This window comes from Lagopus leucura, unplaced genomic scaffold (genome assembly GCF_019238085.1).
Source record: "Lagopus leucura isolate 7727_CA_CO unplaced genomic scaffold, USGS_WTPT01 Super-Scaffold_100048, whole genome shotgun sequence".
NCBI lineage: Eukaryota > Metazoa > Chordata > Aves > Galliformes > Phasianidae > Lagopus > Lagopus leucura.
In genome coordinates this window covers 1,516,339-1,538,685 of record NW_024962294.1, presented here as the reverse complement: position 1 = coordinate 1,538,685, position 22,347 = coordinate 1,516,339, and the positions used below count along the sequence as shown (strand labels likewise).

Below are 22,347 nucleotides of genomic sequence, written 5' to 3'. Positions count from 1 at the left end.
AATAGTGGGGTGCTAAATAATTTCATTAAGGTCAGTGGGAACAGATGCATCCTGGCTTTGAAAGCATTACTTCCAATTGAATCACCCGCGTGCATTCACTCTCAGGCAGTCCATTCTATAGGGACACTTAATAACAACAGTTCCTCTTCTCTGCTTGCTCTCCTAGGGCACAAATATAATACACTGCTTTCCAGCTCCAGCCCCTGTTGCACTGGCACTGAGTGTTTTCCAGTGCAGAAGCTCAGTGTTGGCCATGCAGCACTCAATGCTGTTCTCCTGCTCAGCACCATGCAATGATCCGCTGGTACCTGGCACCCACAGCCAGCATCTTCCCCAAATGAAAGCAGAAAGTGCACGCAGGCACTGTTGTCCATCAATACAGATTAATTGAAAAGAGCCCTCTCCCCACAAAGCGTTCCATTAAGAAAGATGTGCAAAGAGCCCTTCTGCTGCCACCTGACCCGTACTCGTGTGCTCTGTCCCTTTTTATGGCACACCTGTAAGAACAGATTTCACGCACCGTCGCTTTGCAGACAGCTGCATTTACTGAGCTGTGCTGGGTGAGCACATTGCCACCTTCAGCTGCTCCCCAGGTGTGGGGCAGGGAGGTACAGGGGGGTCTGGGACCTGCCCTGAGCGCTCCTGCACGCTGCAACTGCAGACAACCAGCAACGGACCTGGGGAGCACCCAGAACATGCTTTGTATGAAAAATCTTTCTTCTTCCTTTTATCTGCTTGCTTTGTCAGAATGGAGGAGTGCCAGCTGGAGGGGCCATGCAAAACTGTGTCTGCAGAGCACTGGACGTTGCCACCATCAGTGCAAGCAGCACTGGGAGGGCTGCTCCCATGGGCATGGCAATGCCTGGCACAAGGTGACACATCAGCCAGGCTCCCAAGGCCCCCTCAGAACACAGTCAGTGCAACCCCGTGTTCCTGCAGAGCCCACCTGCCCTGCCCTGCCCTGCAGCCTCGCTTGCTGCCTGATGCTCCCATAATAGATCCAAAGCTCTGTAGGCTGTGACCTTGTCTGACAATGTGCCCAACTGAATGTCTACAGCACGGTTTCAAATAATTAATAATAAATGCCAACATCAGAACGCACCAATGTGGATAAAAAAGGAGCAGCAGGCGCAAGTCCAACCCCAACCTACTCAAGCACACCCACCAACCATGTACCCCTGTGCCACGTCTCCACGTTCCTGGGAAAAGCAAAAGACACGAGAGGCCCTTCCTGCTGACTTTCTGAAGATGCTGCATGTGATGTTTGCATCCTCTAAGTCCGCTGGCAGCAGAATAGCCGTGATGCTATTCTCATTAGATGTCGGTGTTAATTGCAAACGCTGTTGAAAGCCGAGGTGTGTTGTTGTGCTGTAGCCTACGTGTCTTGAGCGAGGGATGACCAAAGGAGCTTTCTCCTTTGAAGAGCTCAGGGAAGAGATGTCTATCACTGCAGCACTTGGAAACTTTGCTGTGTTATTATTATGGGAGCAGAATGAATTTGGCACCATTGGCACAGGCGGTGCTGCCCCCAGCTCAGGCACGTGCTATTCCTCTTCCACTTTCCATTCCCTTCCTAGTTAGCCTGACACATGCAAAATGTATCTTTAAAAACCATCTGATCCAAGTGCCCTGCAGTGGACGGGGACACCCACAGCTCCATCAGGGGCTCAGAGCCCCATGCAGCTGAACCAGGGCCAACCACAGCGCGGTGAAGTTTCTCCCTCCTTGAGATGAATCCCTGAGAACCAGCAGGAGGGCTGTGAGACACGTTCCTGTTTGCTTTGCATGGAGGTAGGGTGGATGTTCTTTTCTGGCAGGGGTGGAAAACAAAGCTCCTGCAGGCTCAGGTTGCTGCTGACTGCAAGGTGCTGCAGGAGAAGAACCAGCAGGCAGCGTGCGGGGTGCATCTGTTAGGGCAGCTTCAAGGGTACACTTGAAAAATTAAGATACAAGAGAGCGTCTGCGGATCTGAAATACCATGTACATGTCTGCGGATTTGGAGAACAGGCTCAACAGACAATGGAGCATCTGGTTGCAAAACGCAGACAAAGCCAATAATCAGCCTGATGCTTATTTTTATATCATCATTCACCGCGGTCGCCGTGCCCTGCCTCCTGACGAGCAGCCGATGGGGGGAAGGCGGCGATGGCTGCGGGCAGCACGAGGAGCACGCAGCAAAATGCAGTCTTGTGGGAAAGGCAGCTGAGCTGCTTCCCTGCTGCATAACCTCAGTGCTCCCAGCAGTGCTGGGACAGCCCCGTGGCACACAGGGTGCAGTGTGACCAAGGCAGGGTGCTGAGATCCGCTGCAGTCGGCGTTGGCAAGGAGAAGCAAAACGACCCGAATGTAAGCGACAAGTGGTGCTCGAGCAGGAAACGGTGCCTTGCTGAACTCTGCACATAAAATAAGTGGAGAGAGTGGGAAACGTCTGAAGCAATTTGAAGGAGTTTATTGAATCCCCGCAGGGAGCTCCAGATGGTCTGTGTGGCCAAAGCCGCGCTTGTTGCTCATGCAGAAGCTGCGCTGAGTATTCAAGAGCATTCCTGACAGCAGCTCCGTGCAAAGCCCCACAGCCACATGTTTCCCCTCTTTCCCCACTGAAGCACTTCAGGGCCTCTCAGCACTGCTGTGGGACCCCTCCTGCACAGCCCCACAGTGCCACGCTCAGCTCACAGCCTCCCATGCTGTGTTCTTTGGGAATCAGCCCCGTTCTCAGCCCTGCTTTATGATGGCAATCTGTTGTCATTGAGCCGTAGGCTCTTGCATTCGGTTTTTCAGCCACGTTTGGGCTGTGGCAGCAGATCCTCCAGCATTCTTCCTAAAGTGAAGAAAAGGATCCAGCGTTGTCTTTCTCCTATTTGCGCATTTTTAATTGGACCGTAAATCCCACTTTGTTGTGTTTTAGAAGGTTATTTCCCAATAGAACTGTCTCTTCTCTGATGAGGGCAGAGATTTATTACCCAATTTCCGAGCTTTATATTTCCCTTTCGGTGTGTTGCTTTAGCAGCTCCCTGGTTACACAGACAGCCCTTTTTCCCCATTATTTTACAGCTGAATTTCATCCAGCTCCTCCTCACAGCACGGTGCCCTCAGCACCTCCCCAGGACGCACCCTGGCCCTCCTGTGCCCCATTCCCACTTCCTCTCTTTGAGATGCCCACAACCAGGCACTGCTCTGCGATACTGCAGTGCTTTTACAGCCCTGGCCCTGGGCGCTCTGCACAGCACCTCGTGGAAAGGACATCTGAGGGTTTATTTTCATACCCTCAAGGAGAACATAAGGGTGACCTTCAAGCCAGCTGGTGGTCATTAATCAATGGTTACAGCCACCGCAACGCCCTACAGGAACAGCCAGAAGCCTGCGCCACTCAGCAATGTTTGAACCAATGAGGAGCACTCAGAGCCAGAGCTGATCTGGGTACCAACATCATGCAGCCCAGTGGTGAAGCCAGTTCCCCAGATGCCCTCACGGTTGGTGTGGTCCCTCCTGGGAGCTGAGCTGCCCGCAGACCCCTCTGCACACCCTGGTGGTGTTTGTTTAAGGAAACACCTTGCTGCCACACACTGAAGAAGCCTCATTCTCTGCTGTTATATCAGCCTGCTTACACAAAATATCTCAGCGCACACTTCAAAGGTGGCAGAGGAGCCCCAGGAGCTAATTGGCCCCCTTGTTTCCAGCACTGCTTCTGGCACAGCTCTGTAACCAGAGCAGGAGCAGCATCAGCTATTGGTGTGTGACACCGCTCACAGAATAATTCAGCACAGCTGAGAAAAATGGGCTTTCTTCCCTCCTCGTGGAAAAGGCTGTGATGTTTCCACTGGTGCTGAGTGAGCACTGAGAGGACCACAGAATCACTGAGGCTGGAAAAGCCCACCAAGATCCCCCAGCACAACCACAGCCCACCCCCCCCTACCCACTGACCAAGCTCCCAAGTGCCACAGCCCTGAACATCCCCACAGCCCTGAACACCTCCACCAGTCCCTGGGCAGCTGTGCCACTGCATCATTGCTCTTCTGAAAAGCAACGTTTCCTAATATCCAACCTGACCCACTCCTGGCACGACTTAAGGTCATCTCCTTTCATCCTATTGCTGCAACCCAGGAGCAGAGGCTGACCCCCGCCTCACAACAACCTCCTTCCAGGGCTTTGGACTGCAGACCCTGCCTGCTCTGAGAGTTTGCATTAGAAAAAGAAATGCAGGAAGAAATGAACTTGCTTAAGTGAGACAAAACAGGGAGCCCAAATGCCTCAGACCCGGACATTTGTTTCAGCTGCACGGCATGCAGCTCAGACAGGATCCCATGGGCTCGGAGAACTCAGCTACAATGAAGAGCACGGCGTGTTAATCCCATCAGGGCTTCCACACTCCTCCCAGAGTGTATTGCGGTGTCATTACTGCATTAAGGCTCAGTTACACAAAGCAGGAGCAGGGGCTGAACCAGCAGGATTTGGGGTTTCGTGAAGCCTTCTGTCTCTGAAATAATGCATTATTTTCATCTCCGTTTGAAAGCATTAACAAAAATGTGTTAGCTCAGTGTGAACGCTTTAGGAAGAGCCTCCCAAATTCAAAATGCTGAGCTCACAAGCTTGAGCGCACCCAAATTGACTCACGTTTTTGGGGAAGCACACACTTAATTACTACAATATAGAGGAGGATTACGGCTATCAGAAGTGTGTGAGGTGAGCATGGAAGGGTGAGCTGGGAGATGGCAGTGAAGGGGACATGGATGGGGGGGATGGATGCACACAGCGTGAAGCCAGCAGCAGCAGCACTGGTGTGAAAAGCCAACAGTAACATTGAAACATTGCATCCAGTGAAAGGGGCAAGTTTTGACTAAGAAAGTATACATGGCTTCTCCTACCACCTCTATTAGTAATGCTTTACCCATGCTTCAGCTCATGCTTCTAGATAATATCAATATCAGGTTGGCTAGTAGGAGAAATTCCTTCTCAGAGTGGTGATGAATTGGCACACGCTGCCCAGGGAGTGGTGGGTCACCATCCCCAGAGTGCTCAGAACCACAGGGATGTGGCAATGGTCAGTGGGCATAGAAGGGGTGAGCTGGGATTGGAGCTGGGGGGGGGGGGCTGAGAGGGTTTTTCTGACCTCATTGATTCTATGTGTGTCCCCAAAAGACAGGATGTTCCTGCAGAGCAGGAAGGCACACGGAATTCTGATCTCTGCTGCCCTGTGCTCTTCTGTACCATCTGAGAGTTTGGCTCTTTGCCTGGGACTAAGTTCCAGAAGTTCTGATGCATTTGCTATAGCTCTCAGCTACAAGCACAGCCACTTCCCCGGCTGCCCTGCTGCCTTCCAGCTCCCTGGTTGTGCTCGCAAAGCAGCTGCTGTCTGAGCTCACACACCTGGAAGGACACGCAAGCATTTGAAAACGTCATTGGAGAGAAAAGCTGCAAAAATCTCAGTACCACAGGGCTCTGCTTTGCCAGTCAGGCCAATAATTCCCCTTCTTACCCTTTGCTTAATGCTTTCAGTGCCTGCCTGAAACCGGGAGCTCAATATCAAGCACCGCTTCTCCTTCCTTGCTCACCTCCATGCTGCTCAGGGGCAACAAACCAGCAGAATCTGTTATATAAAAGTGGTTGTGAGCAGCAGCCGAGCACCCCCAGCTCAGCCCTTCGCCCCATCCTCAGCTGCATTTTAGGAGCAATAAGTGATCCCCCAGCTGCTGAAGTGCTAACACAGCAACGGTTTGATTCCCCGCTCCCATTACTATTCCACCTGAGAAAAGCAATTACAGCTGAGAGCCTGTCGTGCTCTACCTGGTGCTGTGGCCCCGGGGAGCCAGCACAGTGCTCAGCCCCAGCTGTGCTCTGCTGTGCTGCAGGTGATGATGCTCTGGATGGAACCCAGGTGGAGCAGTCCCACAGCACACAGGGCTGGTGGGCGCATGGATGCCAGTTGGATTTTTAGTTGCTGCTGGCAGTTAATGCACGGAAAGGAGTGAGATGCTGGCTGACAACTGGCACAGATTTCCACCCTGGGAATATCTTTCATCAGCTGAGAGTTTTCAGTGTCTAAAACAGCTCACGGGAGCTCAAAGGCAGCACAAACCCAGGGTTCCTGCAGAGTGAACCTGAGACCTTTTCCTCCCTGCCAATTTCCAAGTGCTTTCCTGGTGGCCCAGCATTGCCAGGCTGCACCGTGCAGCTTTGTGCTGCTTGCTCCATTCGCTCTGCAGCCCACCAGGACAGAACATAACAGCAGTTTCCTTTCTTTTGAAAGGACAGATGGGGGGGGATGGCCCCAAGCAACTGCACTGCCCAGTGCTGCCATGGGGACAGCAGCAGAGCTCATAAGGACCGCGCTGAGCCGGGCTCAGTTCTGTGATCCTGAGCAAAGACCCATCCTGAGTCACGATTCTACCACCTGCAAACAGATTTCAAACCCACTCCTTCCCCTCCTTGCCGTCGATAGCTGCTGTCATTTTGTCTCTTTAAACTATAAAGCCACAGCATTCTCTTTATAGAACAAAGCCCAGCGAAACGCTGAGCGGTGGGGTTATTCCGACTCATTGTCTGGTGAGATGAGATTGAGGTCAGGCCTTGAAGTATTTCCACAAACAGCATTTAAGAAGCAAAATAATTCACATCGTGCTTCCTGTGAGCTGCTGCCTGAGAGGGAACCGCATCCCTGCCCACCCCTCCCTGCATGGGAAGCGGGGGCTGAGGGGGCACCCGCAGGAGGAGCCTTCTGTCTGCTGTGCTTTCCCACGTAGTGCTGGGCTGGGAGGTGCCAGAAGCACCTTTTCCAAACAGCCTTTAAATATATTGCACGCGTCAAGAATGAAGACGCTCTGTGAGACAACAGAACCGTCTCTCTCCAAATTTGCTTTCACGTGGACCGCTCGGATTCATCTCTCTCTTGCTCTGCACTATGGGACCGAAGGCACCGTTTGGGTTTTGCAATGAAGGGATAAGAAGGGTTCAGGTCTCTAGGCTCAGTTCCACGTGCAGGAGGAGGAGTGCTTTGCCCAATGCCATGAGCTTCCCACGCAGCCCACCACTCACTGCAGACACCATGGGGAGGAGAAGGCTCTTGGGCACTGCACACGGATGGGGTGGGCAGCAGGCAGCCTTCACTCCCAGCTTTCCTGCTTCTCTCCCTTGAATGCTGTTTAATTGAAGCCAGATTCAGCTTGCTGCACCCCACGCTCCCTCTGCACCTCTCACCCACATGCAGCCCTTCCTCCCGAGTTCACCCAACTCCCAGCAATCCTCTTTTCCATTGAACTCACGCCATTCTCAGCTCATCACTCCCTGCTTACCCCTCGTGCCCAACAAATAGCACACAGGAAATTACCAATTCTCCTAAAAGGAAGGGAATTGCTGAAAAAAGCCACTTTGGGAAAAGCAGCAGGTGGTCATTTCCCATGCCAAGGCAGCTCTCCTCTCACTGCCACACCTGCAATATCTGACCCTGTGTGTGCCCCACAGAGCTGCAGCCACACAGCAGTGCAGGCTCCAGGTGGGCACTGCAGACCCCTGCCCACCACAGCACCTGTAACTCAGTGCATGGCCCTCCACCCCAGTAACCCCAGCCCCCTGCAGCAGCATGCTCCTCACCATGCTCATTACAATGAGCACATTGCATCTCATTAATTAGTTTTGCATGGATCAATGCCATCCCTGGGAAAACACTGTGCAGCAACACACCACCGAGTGCCCACACAGCCCCCAGGCTTTGGGGTCAGCTCAGAGCAGCTCACCCACTGCTGCTCATGGTAAAGTTGGGAGCCCTCAACAACAACGCTCCATTTGCACTGCCTAGGAATCCTTTAATAAAGTTTTCCTCTTCCACCCTCTTTACAAATGAAGCATTCTTGAAGTTTCCCCTTTTCCAAGCTATCAAACTCATAATTTACCTGCTTCAATTTGCGATCTGCTCAGTTGGCTCAGTGATATTAATGAACACACAGCTTCATTAGCACACAGCTCAGGCTGTGCTCAGCTCTGCCCCTGTGGCAGTCAGATCCCTGCAGCCCCCCCCATTGCAGGGGGCACAGACAGCTCCTGGGCTCTGTCACGTGCTTTGTTCTCCTCTATCAGAGGGAAGGGGCTTTTTTGGCCCATTCTGAATGCTTATGGGACACTCAAGTTCTCCTGCAGCTCCAGGCGCATCCCTCTGCTCCATGTGTGGTTTGTGAGCAAAGAGTGAGTGATGGGGAAATGAAATCTATTACAGAGCTTTCATCTCTTTCCCTGCAGAGGAGTTTGGGCAGAGGGCAGAGGGATGCAGCAGAAACCATCTTTCCAGAGAATTCTGTGCTTTTTTTCCCCCTCTCTCAATGCTTTCTATTACAGAGAGTGGGGAGGAATGGACAGGACACCAACCAGGAGGACCCCACTATGGGTTTGGGATTTTCAGCTCCGAAGCAGAACTCTGTTTGCCAATCAAACTCCGTATCTATCAGGAGCAAATTCTCAGCAGGTGGCACAACAATCTTGCGAAACCGAACTGTTAAATATTTAGGGCAGATGACAAACAATATGTCATAATATTTGCAGAACCGCGTTTGCTATTCCGCTCCTCATCTCGCCGTTTTTGGACGCATCCACAGGAGAATGGGAAACAATTGACTGCCACTATTTGGTTACATTGTGAATGAAGTGTAGGATTTAATTTCGATTCCTTAAGCCTAATATTGCAATGCTGCACGCCAGGTGGATTTTAACACTTATTAGCTGGGGCCTCGCAATGAATATTGAAGAGGAATTTAATTAACATGCGGGAACTCTGATTTTAATTGGGTTTGAGGTTTCATTTCAGGCTTCATTCCAATGCGGGACACCTCTGTGTCCCACTCCCACTTCCAGGCAGTGCTGCCAGGACAGCTGCTGAGCATACACAGCCCCAGAAAGGTTTGGGGAGCAGAGCAGTGACAGTGTGGCAGGGCACGATGCACGGAAACACTGCGGCTGAGTTCTGTATTGGTGGCAACCTCAGCAAAAACAGATCCAGATCCACACGCTTCTGTCCCTTACACCCAGCTCTGCTATCCCATCTGCTCCCAGCTCTGCTCCCACCTGCACCCAGCTCTGCTATCCCATGCATTCAGCACTGCTGTCCCATGCATTCAGTTCTGTTATCCCATGCATTCAGCACTGCTGTCCCATGCATTCAGTTCTGTTATCCCATGCATTCAGCTCTGTTACCCCATGCATTCAGCTCTGCTATCCCATACATTCAGCTCTGCTATCCCATGCACCCAGCTGTGCCGTCCCCTGCACCCAGAGTTGCTCCCTCCTGCACCCAGCACTGCTGTGCCACACTGTGCACTGGGTAAACCTGACTCTTCCTGGCATTTCCATTGCCCTTACCTTGATGGAATCTACTCCTAGGAGACCATGATGACACTTTTAAAAATTAATTAATTGAGCCTGCTTAAAAAAAGAAAACAAAACGAAACGAAAAAGCCCGTTTCATGTTGATCACGTCCTATGCAAATGAGAAATGTAAATATCATTAGGAAATCTGTTGCTCACTTAATTCCTTTCTGCTGTAGCACTGCAGAAGGCCTTTGATCTCCTCTCGGCGCTTTGATCCGCTCTTGGCCGTGGCTGCTGCGAGGGCACACAGCTCACCCCGTGCAAACGAGGAGCAGCGCCAGGAGCTGCAGCAGCCCCCACCCTGACCCTCAGTGTCCCCGCGTTGCCCCGCTGCACCAGCAGCCCCCACTCCTTCTATCCCCCTATCGCAACCCAGCAGTGGGAGCACAGAGCCAGACACATCCCTGCAGCTCTCTGCAGGCGTCCCGTTGGGCACAGCCCCTCAGCCCGCCCCGATCTACTCCTCGTTACAGAACGAGCCGCCAAATTCCATTAATTTCTCATTTAGTGAGGCTAAAGTGCTGATACATACATTTTAGCTACAGTGCTCTTAATCAGTTAATTTAACCAGAAACATTAATAATGTATTTCTTTGCCACTTGACTGCTCATCCGTTAAACGGCTTATCCATAGGAGAAGGATGTCACCCCTCGTGACATGGAGTACCTAATACAGTGCAAATGAAATAAGATTTTGCATATTTAATATCAGAATGAAGAAAGAAGGAGATGCCGTCTCCTGGGAGCTGCACTGTGCGGCTCGGCGCCGAGCTGGGCGTGCTGCCCTGGCAGGAGGAAATCCCTCCTTACAGGACAGATTTCATTTTCTGCTCGAATTCATCTCCTTGGCATTACTCAGCAAATACTTCTCTATCCCCGTGCTGCACACTGGGGGTTGCTCTGATGCTGACGTCACCCCCAGGTCCCTCACCAGGGGGGCACAGAGTGCCCAGACCAAGGGAAGCTGTGTCCAGGGTTGGAGTGTTCTGTGGTAGCAACTCCTTAGGAAACATAGAAAAATTTGGGGGGGGAAATAAGTAGTTGTTGCTCTTTTTTTTTCTCTGCAGTGATATTGCCTTTGCATTCTGTTGCCTCCATCACATTTGGTACTATTGCAGCAGCCATGTGCTGAGTGGGCAATCCTGGTAGTGGCCTCCAGCTGCACCAGGGGAGAGTCAGGTTGGATAGTAGGAGAAGTTCCTTCTCCAAGTGGTGATGCATTGGCACAGGCTGTGCTGGGAGTGCTGGGATCACCATCCCTGGAGGTGTTCAGAACTGGAAAGATGTGGCAATGAGGAACGTATGGGCATGGGGGTGGGGGGGGAGCAGGGTGTTGGACTTGGGGGTCTGAGAGGGCTTCTCCAGCCTGAATGATTCTGTGATTCTATGACTGGGCAGTGTTCACTCCATACTCAGTGCACAACTCAGGGAACTCCCTTCACTTCCCACTGGTGTTTTCCCATTTCTCCCTGAGGGTTCAGACACAGCCTTGGGAACACACAAACCAAGGCAGTGCCGTCCCCTGACTGCACCACTCCCAGCAGTGGAAGCAAAGTGCCAAACCTCCCCTGGTGGATGCACAGGCAGGAGTCGTGCAAAGCTCAGCCTTGTGCTCACACCATCCCCAAATGGGGTTCAGCAGAAGAGGACAAAGTGCCGGACCAAGGCGCAAGGCGAGGGGAGGCAGCAGCTCTCGTGCTGCACCCAGCGAGAGCGATTTCAAACCAAGCACTTCTGCCAGGATGTCACACGGAAAGGCTGTCAGAAAGCTGTCTAAATGTGTTAACAACACTGTCAGCGGGGGAGAGAGAAGTGCTATTGGAATGGTTGTTCTTCAGAGCTAAATAACTCCGTGATTTTGTGCGGAGTAGAAGACGAGATCGCACCACGCACCAAGCGCTGAAGGAAGTTCTTGCTGAGGATGGAGCTGTTTGTTTTGTTAAAAAGGGGGAGGGAGGAGAAAGTGATAACCTGAACCTCTCTGACTTTCCTGACCCGGCTTTCTGCAAAGCTGGAAGCAGCTCTGATTGCAACCAAAGGGCGAAGCAGAGGATGGAGCCTGGACACAGCTCTGCTCTCCTGGCACAGCTCTGGATTCCCACCATCCCTAGTTGGGATGGGGCAGCAGTGCACAGGTTTGGGCTCAGCTGTGCACAGCCCTTCCCAGAGCTCCACATCCCAGGCACAGGTTCAGCCTTTTGCTTTGGGTTCTCGTTATGAATTGCTGCTCAATTCCCACCTCAGCAGCAATGTCAGTGGCCATCCAGTCAGATCGAGTAACACAAAATGATAAGACACGAAGCAGATCCTAATTAGTGTGCTTTCTCATTTGCTGATTGACATTCTCTGGAGAGCAATTAGCCTACTCTAAAGGGAAAAGACAAACATTTACTTAACCTGCCTGGTGATTGATACCTGAACTCCAAGAAGTTAGAATCCCATCCACTGCTGGGATCTGATGACTCAGAGTTTCTCCCTGTGCCTTCCCCACATACTGCAGAAAAGCACAGAGTTGCAGTGCATGCAGCTCACCCAACAACCCAACACTGCAACCCACCCCCACCCTGATCATCCCATCCAGCACTCTGCTCTACCACCAACTGCTAACAGTCAGTGCTGATGATGGAGAGCATCCAGCAGCACTCTGCACTCTGCACTGAGGCATCTCCCATGGGCTGGTTCCCAGATCTAGTTCCCATCATACCAAATGTGGGACAAAAACAAGGTTTTTTGGGGAAAAAAAATATATATATATATGCAAACAAACACAGTCTGAACCTCAGTGTGAGCTGAGCAGCTCATAGCATTGCAAGGTGGACCTGTGTGTCATTGCCTGGGCAAGGAAACAGCAAGGTCCCTTCCTGGGTGTACTGTGCAGCGAATGCCCTCTGAACATCTGCAGGACACTGCACAGCAGCTCTGGGTGCTGCCAGCCAGCCCCACATCAGGGAGCAGCAGCCACTGATCTCCCCAGTGCTGGAAATAACTTCAGCAACACCCGGACGGAGACAGAAGTGGTTGAATGAGAAGCGGCCACACCAGAGAGCTTTTACTTTTACTATCTCTGATAAAACTGCTTTACAAGTATATAAAAGTGGAAGCTGCTCTGCTGTTGGCTTTTGACAGCCTGTTGGCTCTCTGTGTTCCACCCAAGAGAGGCACAGCACAGCTCCTATCCCCCTGCAGCCATTGCACCCTGCGGAGCTGACAGCCCCTCCGAGCTCCCTCTGCTCTCAGCACCCATGGGAATTCTGGTGTGCCCATGGAATGGCTGCTTCATGTTCATTCTGAGGGTAAATGCTCAGTTTTCAGACCTTGTGCTGACTTCCCTGTGCTGCTCAGTGGAAGGCTGCTTGCTGGAGCCCTGCAGCACGTTGCACCGAGGGGTACAGGGGGTCCCAAGCCTCCCCACGATCTGCAAGCTGATGCCATCCCACAAATCATCTCCACTTCGTTCAGATGGAAAAGCTGCAACAATTATTTTCATAATTAGCTGCCTTTTCAAATTAATGCCAGTTATGCTATGTAATCATGATGAAGATTATGCATTAATCAGCTGCTCCAAGCCGGTTATTAGGCTCTTTAAATAATGATTGCAATGAATATATCTGAAGGAGAGACCCAGAGCCAGGAGAGAGGCAGCACACAGCATCCCTCGGTGCTGAGCACTCAGTGGTGCCTGCTGCTGGCACCTCTGCAAACATGGATTTCACACTGTCCTGGTGTCTGCAGCACCCGGCAGTGCAGTCAGAGATATATGGCTCCTTCCTGCCCTCTTCCACTGCCTGGTACTAAATTCAAGCTATTGGGTGGTTGCACGGAAAATTTGTTTCTGTCAAAAAACCTATTATATCCAATTGGATGTCTGGAATGGGAATTTATTTGGGCTCAAGCAGCAGTAATCCACACAGGCAGACCTTCTGTATTGTGCCCTAATAAGACGTGCTGCAAAGGAACTCTGAAAGCTCGTGTCAGCTGCTCTGTGATCGATGTCACACGAAACCAGTTATCATTCCGGGATGATGCTGGAAAACAAAAAAAAATCTTCTGCTACAACGTTCTGGGCAGTAAATCTTTGAACAGAGAGGATGAACCTCATGCTCACTTCATTCCTGTTTATTGTTTCTGGTGTAATATTGAGCAAGAATCTTCCCTACCCTGTGAAACTTGGATGAGCTACCGGTGTGTACAGCTGATAGGGGTGAATCCATCCCTCAATAGCCAGAGGTTACAGCAGGATCCAGTGAGCATGGGGCTCTGGGACAGCCATCCTGGGCTCCTGCCCACACTGCTGGGCGTTCTACAGTGACTGCTTGGAGATCCCATAGGATTGAAATGGGTCTCCAGAATCTTTTCTTTACTCTTCCCCCCATTGCCCATGTTACTACTGAGACCTAAAATATTTTTTCCCAGTGGAAGCATTCAGTGAACAACTCCAGTGTCTGTAATGAAATACTTTAGGTCCACCTTAAATTGGAAAGGAAGATTTTCTTCCCACTAACAAACCCAGAGCCCATCTGTTACCAGTTGCACTTGCTTATCTCGCTCATCCATTAATTATTTTGGTTTACTTTTTAATAAGATGGAGCAGGGTTTGTGAGCCTTTCCGCAGCTCTGCGAAGGGCGCAGGGCTGTACCTACAATGATGTACAAGTGCATAATTTACAGCCACCCCGAGTTGCTTCCATTAGGTTGGCTGTCAGCAGGGAATTGAGGACAAGACGTAGCAATCCGGAGCTGGGGAGCCAGGCAATGCCACGACATGAGCTCGCTGCCCATGGGGAGGTGTAATGGCACAAACAGCTCCTGAGCACGAGGAAGCAGCATCCGAGATGTGCATTACTGAGCTGATGTGCTGTGGGATAGGCAGATCTCTGCTGGTGTGAATTAAGGACTTGGATGAGCAAACACGAGGAACGATGGAAGACGGGAAGGGCACTGAAAGGCCATGAGAAGCAGCAGCCCAGCCCAGCAGTGTGCCTCTCCCCAGGGCTGGCCCTGCTCCCACAGCATGCCACGCACCTGCCTCATACACATACTCCAAGGCATCAGATTTGTCCCTGAAAAGCCGACACCAAAAGCTTCCCTGCAGCACCTGCCAATGAGCAGAACCACTTTATGATTCTGGGACGAGCTGTTGGTCAGCTCGCTGATGGCACAGCTCCATCTGAGCCTTCTCGCCCTTGCTGTGTGCCACCATAACCACAGCATCCACGGCTCCATCCTGCTCCTTTTGTGTTCTAGGAGGTATCTTTGAGTACACCGATGGCCCCAACACGCAGGTGATGAGCGCAGAGGAGCAAGCCTTCCGATTTTCTGCCAACATCATCAACAGGAACAGAACTCTGCTGCCCAACACCACGCTGACCTACGACATCCAGAGGATACACTTCCACGACAGCTTTGAAGCCACCAAGAAAGGTGAGCAGGCAATGCATTCCCCTCAGCCGTGGGCTCAGTGCACAGCTGCAAGGGGCCGACCCTCCAAGGCACTGACACAGGGCAGCAACTGCTCCTTTTGTCCCCACAAAGCTGCTTTCAGCGCTTGCTTCTCATCCTGCACGCAGGTCTGTAGGCCACGCTGTGTTTATTTCATTGTATCCCCAGCAATTCAAACCTCCCCGGTGCAGAACGTCGGCTTCCTTTCTTTCAGGGCAGCTTTCCTAATGCCTTGCAATGAAGCAGAGCTGTCAAAAAACCCCACGCTGCCCTTTGATTTGGAGGGAGGCAGCAGAGGCGACAGAGAAATAATCTGTTCCTGTGAAAAACTTCAGTGTTTTTTTCCCCCCAAAATGCCTCCAGCCCTAAATGCAGTTGTTCTGCTTTAATTTCTCAGTGAAAGCTTCAGCGGAGCTCGGGGAAGCATTACTTGGCAGAAAAGAAACTCTATTAAAATTGATGGGAAAACGCATTTGTCAGGGCAATTTTGATCATTTCTGTGCTCATACCCAACACAGCCCCAATGGCGAGCTAACCGGGCAGCCCCCAGCCACACTCCCATTAAGAGGTAATTACCCTCTGAAGCATATTCAGCTCAGATCAATGGAAATGAGCTGCTCCAAGGGGATGTCAGCCCCAGGCACACCCCATGGGATGAGCTTGGGGGGCTCAGCACAAAGGATGCCAAAGAGGCACCCCGTGGCTGGGTGGCCTGGCTGCAGGTGGGTGATGTCTTTGGCATCTCCACAGCTCAGTCTGGCCGTTCCCCCACTGCCCCCACCCCACACTGCTGCCTTGCTCTGCTGATGGCCTCTCACCCCTTGCAGCCTGTGACCAGCTGGCTCTCGGCGTCGTAGCAATATTCGGACCATCCCAAGGCTCCTGCACCAACGCCGTGCAGTCCATCTGCAATGCCCTGGAGGTGCCACACATCCAGCTCAGGTGGAAGCACCACCCGTTGGATAACAAGGACACTTTCTACGTCAACCTTTATCCTGACTATGCTTCCCTTAGCCATGCCATTCTGGACCTGGTGCAGTACTTGAAATGGAGGTCAGCCACTGTGGTTTACGATGACAGCACAGGTAGGTGAAGGAGGTGCTTCGAAAGGACGAATCTGGGAGATTTCTTATTGTGGGTCCCACTTAGGAGGTGCTCCCAGGAACCCTTCTGGAAGCCAAATCTCACAGTGTGCAGAACGCCCCGGGGTCCCATCCCAGAGCTTTTCCATCCTTGGGCACATAGAAGCCAGGGCTGGGACAGAGGGATGAGGGGGATCAGAGCTGCGGGGCAGTGCCTGGCCCAGCTCCACGGCTGCCATTGGGAATGCACTTTCCCAGCTGAAAGCAAAGGCAGTTCTGCAAAGTTTTTTTTTTTTGTTTTTTTTTGGCTAATTCTGTAAAAAAATAGCTGACAAAGTTTTTCACTTAAAGAATGCTGTTGATGGTTAAACAAAGCAAAGAGCTGCACAGTGCTATAGATTAAAAAAAGAGCAGAAACAAAAGACACATTGGAGAGCCTGTCCAACCTCATTCCACTAAACCAAATGGTTTCTTTAGGGGAGGGCTGATGAGAACACAGTTTGACATTCCTGTTTTGCAAATGTGGGTCACAGTATGTTCCCTTCGTGGCATATTCTAATGCACTTCTACTATGCACGGGGACTCGCTTTGCTTTTCCTGCCTGCGATAGGCATCTGCTGAACTCCTTCTTGCAGCATGAGATACCAATAGCTCCAGCTCAGCTGCATTCAGCACAGCTTTGTACATTCCACATAAAACAGGAACGAATTCTAAGGACAGCGAGACGGTTACAAGTTGTGATTAAGTGCCCGCTATGAACCACGCTATTCATAAATCTAAGTGCGTTTTCATTTTTTTCTTCTGCTGTTGCACATGATAAATACCGCGGATTTTAATTTGTCATGTAGATAATTATCACAGCCTGTCCTTTCTCAAGGGCATATTTGCTTAAGAAAAAGCAGTTTGACAACAGAGATGACCGAGGTTGGGAGCAGCCCTGTTCCCTTCTTCCCACCCAGCGCCAGGACCCAGCTCTGCCCTTTACTCTGATAGACCTTTAGCATCCAGGGCAGGGAGGAACGGCTTGTCTGCATCCCTATTATTACCAAAAGGAAACAGCTTACTCTGATGCCCGCCTGCAGGGCAGGGCAGCCCATCCCGTAACGCTCTGGGTTTGTCTTTGTGCAATGCCTGAAGGCCTCATCCGGCTGCAGGAGCTCATCATGGCCCCATCACGGTACAACATCCGCCTGAAGATCCGCCAGCTGCCCCTGGACACGGACGATGCACGGCCTCTGCTGAAGGAGATGAAGCGGGGCAGGGAGTTCCGCATCATCTTCGACTGCAGCCACCTGATGGCAGCCCAGATCCTCAGGCAGGTGAGCGGGGGGACTTTGGGGACATGGGGGGACATGGGGACACGGGGGGACATGGAGACACGGGGGGATGTGGGACACGAGGGGTGTGGACCTGGGCTCAGTCCTGCCTACAGCAGAAGGTACAACGCGTACATTCCATGCTAGCTCTCTTAAGGCAGCCTTTGGGCCATCCTGCACAAATGCCACAGTGGCACCGCTGAGGTCTCAGCCCCACTCCTTGCAGCAGGGCGGCAGCCGTGTCCTCGCAGGCACTGTGTGCAGTTCTTGCACTCTAACCAGATATCAGTGATCTGCTGTCACCAGGCTCCCCCCCTCCTTCCCTGCCTCCTGCCTCTGTCACAGCTGCTGGCCCAGCTCCTCTCACCCAAGTGCCATTACGTGGCAGGGTCAGCATCAGACAGAGGGAAACATTTCAGGAAGAGCGCTGCTCAGATCAGCCCAGCAAGACGCTGCCATACAGATTAAATAGATGCCCTGAAGGGTTGGGAAAGCAAGCAGAGAAAGAGACTTCTCCTGCAACCTGCTTGATGCAAAATGAAGAGAAATCAGAAAGCCTAGGAGGGATTATTAAAGAAAGCAATAGAAGGGACTCATTGTCTCCTGCCTATTATTTTAGCATGCTGGCTGTGCTCAGTGCTGTTCACTTATCATGTGGTTTATTATAGTTTATTGTGCCATCTGCTCCGCTTGTCGCTGCGAGTGCAGAGTGAGGAAGATGGAGGAGGGGGGGGCTGCAGGGAAGGAACTTCTCCAGAGCCCTTCTGTGTGTCAGCAGGGTTTGCTCTTTTGTCAGCAGCAGCGGCCACTCCATTCCTTTCCTTCCTGGACAAACAAATCACTGCAGGACTTTGTGGGAGAGCTCTGCCTGCTCATGGGCGTTATCTGTGTTCTCCAGCTATGCCCATTTCTGGTCACTTCGTAATGCTGTATGCCTGTTCTCTTGCTTCTCAGCCCCTCTGCTCCCCTTGGCAGCTGTCTCCAAACAGCTGCAGCTCTCCACAGTATATAGATGTGCTGCCTTCACTTTGATGGAGCTCCCATCCCATCCTGGGGCTCACCTGCAGCTCCTACCCCTGGTTCACCACGGATTTATTTCCCCACCAACCCAGACATCAGCTGTGCTCGTGCTGCAGGAGCAGGGCTGGCTGCCTGCAGCAGGACAGAGCTGCCATCCACCACCACCTCCTGCACCTGAACCCTCCATTTACTCCTCTGCTTTCACATGGCCTCAAAGACATCTATTTCTGCACCCAGGTGTGCAGCTCTGAGAGCCCCACAGGTACAAGGCTCTCGAAAGAGATTCCCAAGAATCTCGGGGTGAAGATGCACCCCAGAGGTACAACTTCAAGGCTTGTGATCTCCATCCTTTCCTTTACCCGTGGTTTTTGACATCCTGCTTCTTTCCAAACTGTCACTTCCTTCCTCGGAGCGAAATTCTGCCCTAGTAATTTCAGCAGAAAACAAGGGAAGTAAACATCTCCTGGGGGACGTGAAGTTGCTTTCCCATCAGTGGAGATTTTAAAGTGCTCCTGCATGTGTTTTTCTGCAGAAAGCACGCTCACAGTCAGCACCACAGGGAGAGCCACGACTGTTTCCTGATTATGGAATCAGAGAATCACAGAATCACTGAGCTTGGAGAAGCCCCCCACGATCCCCAAGATCCAAGCTCAACCCAACCCTACCATGCCCACTGACCATGTTCCCAAGTGCCACATCCCTACAGTTCTGGACGCCTGCAGGGACGGCGACCCACCACTCCCTGTGCAGTCTGTGCCACTGCATCACTGCTCCTTGGAGAAGAGTTTTACTCCCTCCTTTCCCCCACTAACTGCCTTTCCCTCCTCTCCCCAAGGCCATGGCAATGGGAATGATGACGGAGTACTACCACTTCATCTTCACCACTCTGGTAACGTATCTGCTCTGTAACCCCAACTGTCCCCCAGTGGGGAGCTGCAGGGTGAGGGGTGGGATGGCGGGGAAGGCTGTGGGCAGATCTGGGCTGAACAACCCAGCAGAACCATCAGCAGCTCCACCACCATTACAGCTCCATCCTGTGTGCTCTGCAGAAAGGCCTGTGCACGAGATGAGCTCTGCTCTCATTATCCATGGGCCACTTCTTCCCAACACCAGGAGCCATTCTGGTCTGGGCTTTCCAGCTTGCTGCTTTTGTTCCCGCTCGGGATGCTATTGTCTACTCTACTGTTGAGTGTTGCGTGATTCTGAAAATCCAATTTATCTCTCTGCCTTTAGGAAAGCAGCAGACAAAACTAACCCTTAAAAACTGCAAAATTTATTTTTCAAATGCAAAAGACATTTTAATTACCCCTGCTACTATTATCTATTCCAGGCAGCTTTAAGCATTTCCCAGATAACCTCCTATTAATCAGCCCCAGCTGAGCCTAGAGTACATTTCATGTGTAGGTACAGCCTGGAGGCGGGAAAAGAAGAATTATAATAAATTAATAGATAAGCAATCACAATTAATGCCACTTTCCTGAAATAACAGTTATATCATGGGAAAGATATTTTAATCTGTCATTCCTTAAGGCAATGTTTTCCTAGCTTGCAACGCATGTGCTTCGGCGTCTACAGTACTAGACCCATGGGGTGCTAATGAATTAGTCTATTATGTTATACTGAATGTTTCTAAAAGGTCCCCAGTCAATACCGAGTGCAGTGCATCAACACTTGGCACGAAATGCTGCTGCAGTGTGCTCAGCAGCACGGCTCTGCTCAGTGCTCCTGCAGCAGCAGCCCCAGTCCGGCCTGCCCTATAGGAGCACAGCTCTCTGTGCAGCTCTGCTATCCCATAATGTCCCGAGCACGGATGGTCCTCTGAGCCCAACGCTTCCAGGGATTTCCCAGCAGCTTTGGAAAGCAGCTCTTTGCAAACATGGAAGCTTCCCAGTGCCCCAAAGGAAGCAAGGATCCTCCCACGCTTTGTGCAGAGGGAAACCGCAGCCCCCGAGCTCAGGCTGGGGAGTGTGGACATGAGGATGTCATGCATTTGTGGTGTGAGTGCCCACTGCAGCTCCCATGGGGAATGGCATCACCTGGGGAGGATCCCCCAGAGCCCCGGGAAGCAGAACTGTCCTGAAGGCAGCGGGACGGAGGGGAGAATAAATCTGCAGTAAAAAAAAAAAGTGGCGAAAAAGAATGCTGATGAGGTGGAAAATAGAACCAGATGTTCCAATTTGTGGCTGTACAGGAGCGGAAAATGTGGGCGAAACTGATAGGGCAATTCCCCTCCCTGAGCTGCTCTGATGCTCGGTGGGGCTGTGCATTGCCCAGCTGCACTGGTGGGAGCACAGCCCAGAGCTGCACGGAGCAGAGGACCCCACAGCAGACATCTGTATGTCTGAGCTTATCAGCTCTGTGTGCTAGCGGTCGCTGTAACCCATCTGAAAGTCAGCATACAACCAGGCCTGAGCATTGCCCTTTAATGAGACGTGAGGTTTGCACTTGCCATTTTTCAGCAAGAAAACAAAAAAACCAACAAATGCCCACCCAGCCCAGGGCCTGCGCTGTGCTGTGCTGCCTGTGATGAACGGCACTGCAGGCTGCTCCAGCAGGTTACAGCCCAGCATCCATCAGCAGCCAGCCCAGGGCGCAAGGTCATGGGGAGACACAAGGAGAGATCAAACTCCTAAATATTACGAAAGCAAAACAGCTGTAGGAACTCAGATCTCCCACTGAGCACGAAGTGCTGGCTGCTGGTGAGTGCTGATTGTGTTCTGCTTTGCTCAGGGCGCTGCATTTCAGGGCCAGTGTTTCTGCAGCTGCCTATGGGCAGAACAGAGCTTGTGTCTGGTGAGCACACAGCCCAGCTACATCCTGCTGGTACAGCCACAACATACAAAGCTCCAAAACCTCTGGCTGCCATGCATCCCATGCCCCAACTACATCCATGCAGCTCTCTGTCCCATCCTGGCTGTGCAGGCTCTGGGCTGTGCCCTGGGCTCATCACTCACCCCCACAGCAGTGATGGGGCACTGAGGATGATCCCTGAGCTGGAGTCCATCTCGAGCTGAGCACCAGAGCCAGGAGATGCATTAAGGAGTGCCCATCCCTGCTGTGTGCCAAGCCATGTCCGCGGGCCGGCTGCCAGCAGCTCAGGGCTGCCTGGCTGGGAGAGTTTTTTTCAGTTGCATAAAGGGCCCTCTCATTCATTTGCAGACTGTGTAGGCTGGTTGGAACGTCAAGAGATGCATCTCCGTTCCTCTTTGATAGCTGTCTGCAAACTGGCACTCTGGATTCAGAGTCACTCCACCATCCCCAGCACCCGGAGGGCTCTGGTGCTTACAGCAAGTTCTCTCCCATCACTTCCCAGCCCCACCAGCACACAGCAGCATGGGTTGCAACAGGCAGCCCTGCAGCATCACTGCCTCCTGCCCACGTGTTCTGCCATGGCACACACACAACCCAGTGTAAAAGAGATTAACACCGCACAGCTAAATCCAATGTTTAACCCGGTTTCTCTCTTTTTAGGATCTTTATGCACTAGATCTAGAACCATACCGCTACTCTGGAGTGAACCTGACTGGTTTCAGGATCCTCAATGTGGAGAACCCCCACGTGTCCTCCATCATCGAGAAGTGGGCGATGGAGAGGCTGCAGTCTGCTCCCAAAGCAGAGCTGGGGCTGCTCGACGGCGTGATGATGGTATGGGGCATGTGGGGTGTGCTGAGGGTACAGGGCGTCATAGGACATGGTGTTATGGGCTGGGGCATGGGGATGTGGGGTGTGATGGTGTGGTGTGTGGTGGTATGGGGTGTGGTGGTGCAGGGTGTGATGGTACAAAGCATGGTGATGGCACGAGGCATGGTGATGGTGCAAGATATGATGATGGTACAAGGTGTGATGATGGTACAAGGTGTGATGATGGTACAGAGCATGACGACAGCACAAGGCATTCAAATCCAAAGCTTTCACTACTGCCAAAGACAGAGCACAATGGGGTTTGTCATCCCAAGAAGCCTCCAGAAGGAGCAGAGCACATGACTGGACTGGGTCAGGCAGTTCACTGAGATTGATGCAGGGAAGAAGAGCCACAGCTATGCCCAGAGACAGCTTCTGCCGCAGCTTTGATGACTCCTTTTAGGGCCTGATGGCAGCTCTGCTCCACCGAGTTACGACTCGGAAGGTGCAGCACCTGCTCAC

General features: G+C 51.9%; 1 protein-coding gene across 1 annotated transcript in view; it reads left to right on the top strand.

Annotated features, from left to right (window-relative positions):
* GRIK3 (glutamate ionotropic receptor kainate type subunit 3) overlaps positions 1–22,347 on the top strand; it is a 69,220-nt gene that overhangs the window by 21,789 nt on the left and 25,084 nt on the right. Inside the window, exons 2-6 of the mRNA XM_042885019.1 lie at positions 14,592–14,768; positions 15,614–15,871; positions 17,006–17,187; positions 19,040–19,093; positions 21,676–21,849. Of these exons, the coding sequence (XP_042740953.1) occupies positions 14,592–14,768; positions 15,614–15,871; positions 17,006–17,187; positions 19,040–19,093; positions 21,676–21,849 (845 nt within the window). The remainder of the gene's footprint in view (positions 1–14,591; positions 14,769–15,613; positions 15,872–17,005; positions 17,188–19,039; positions 19,094–21,675; positions 21,850–22,347) is intronic.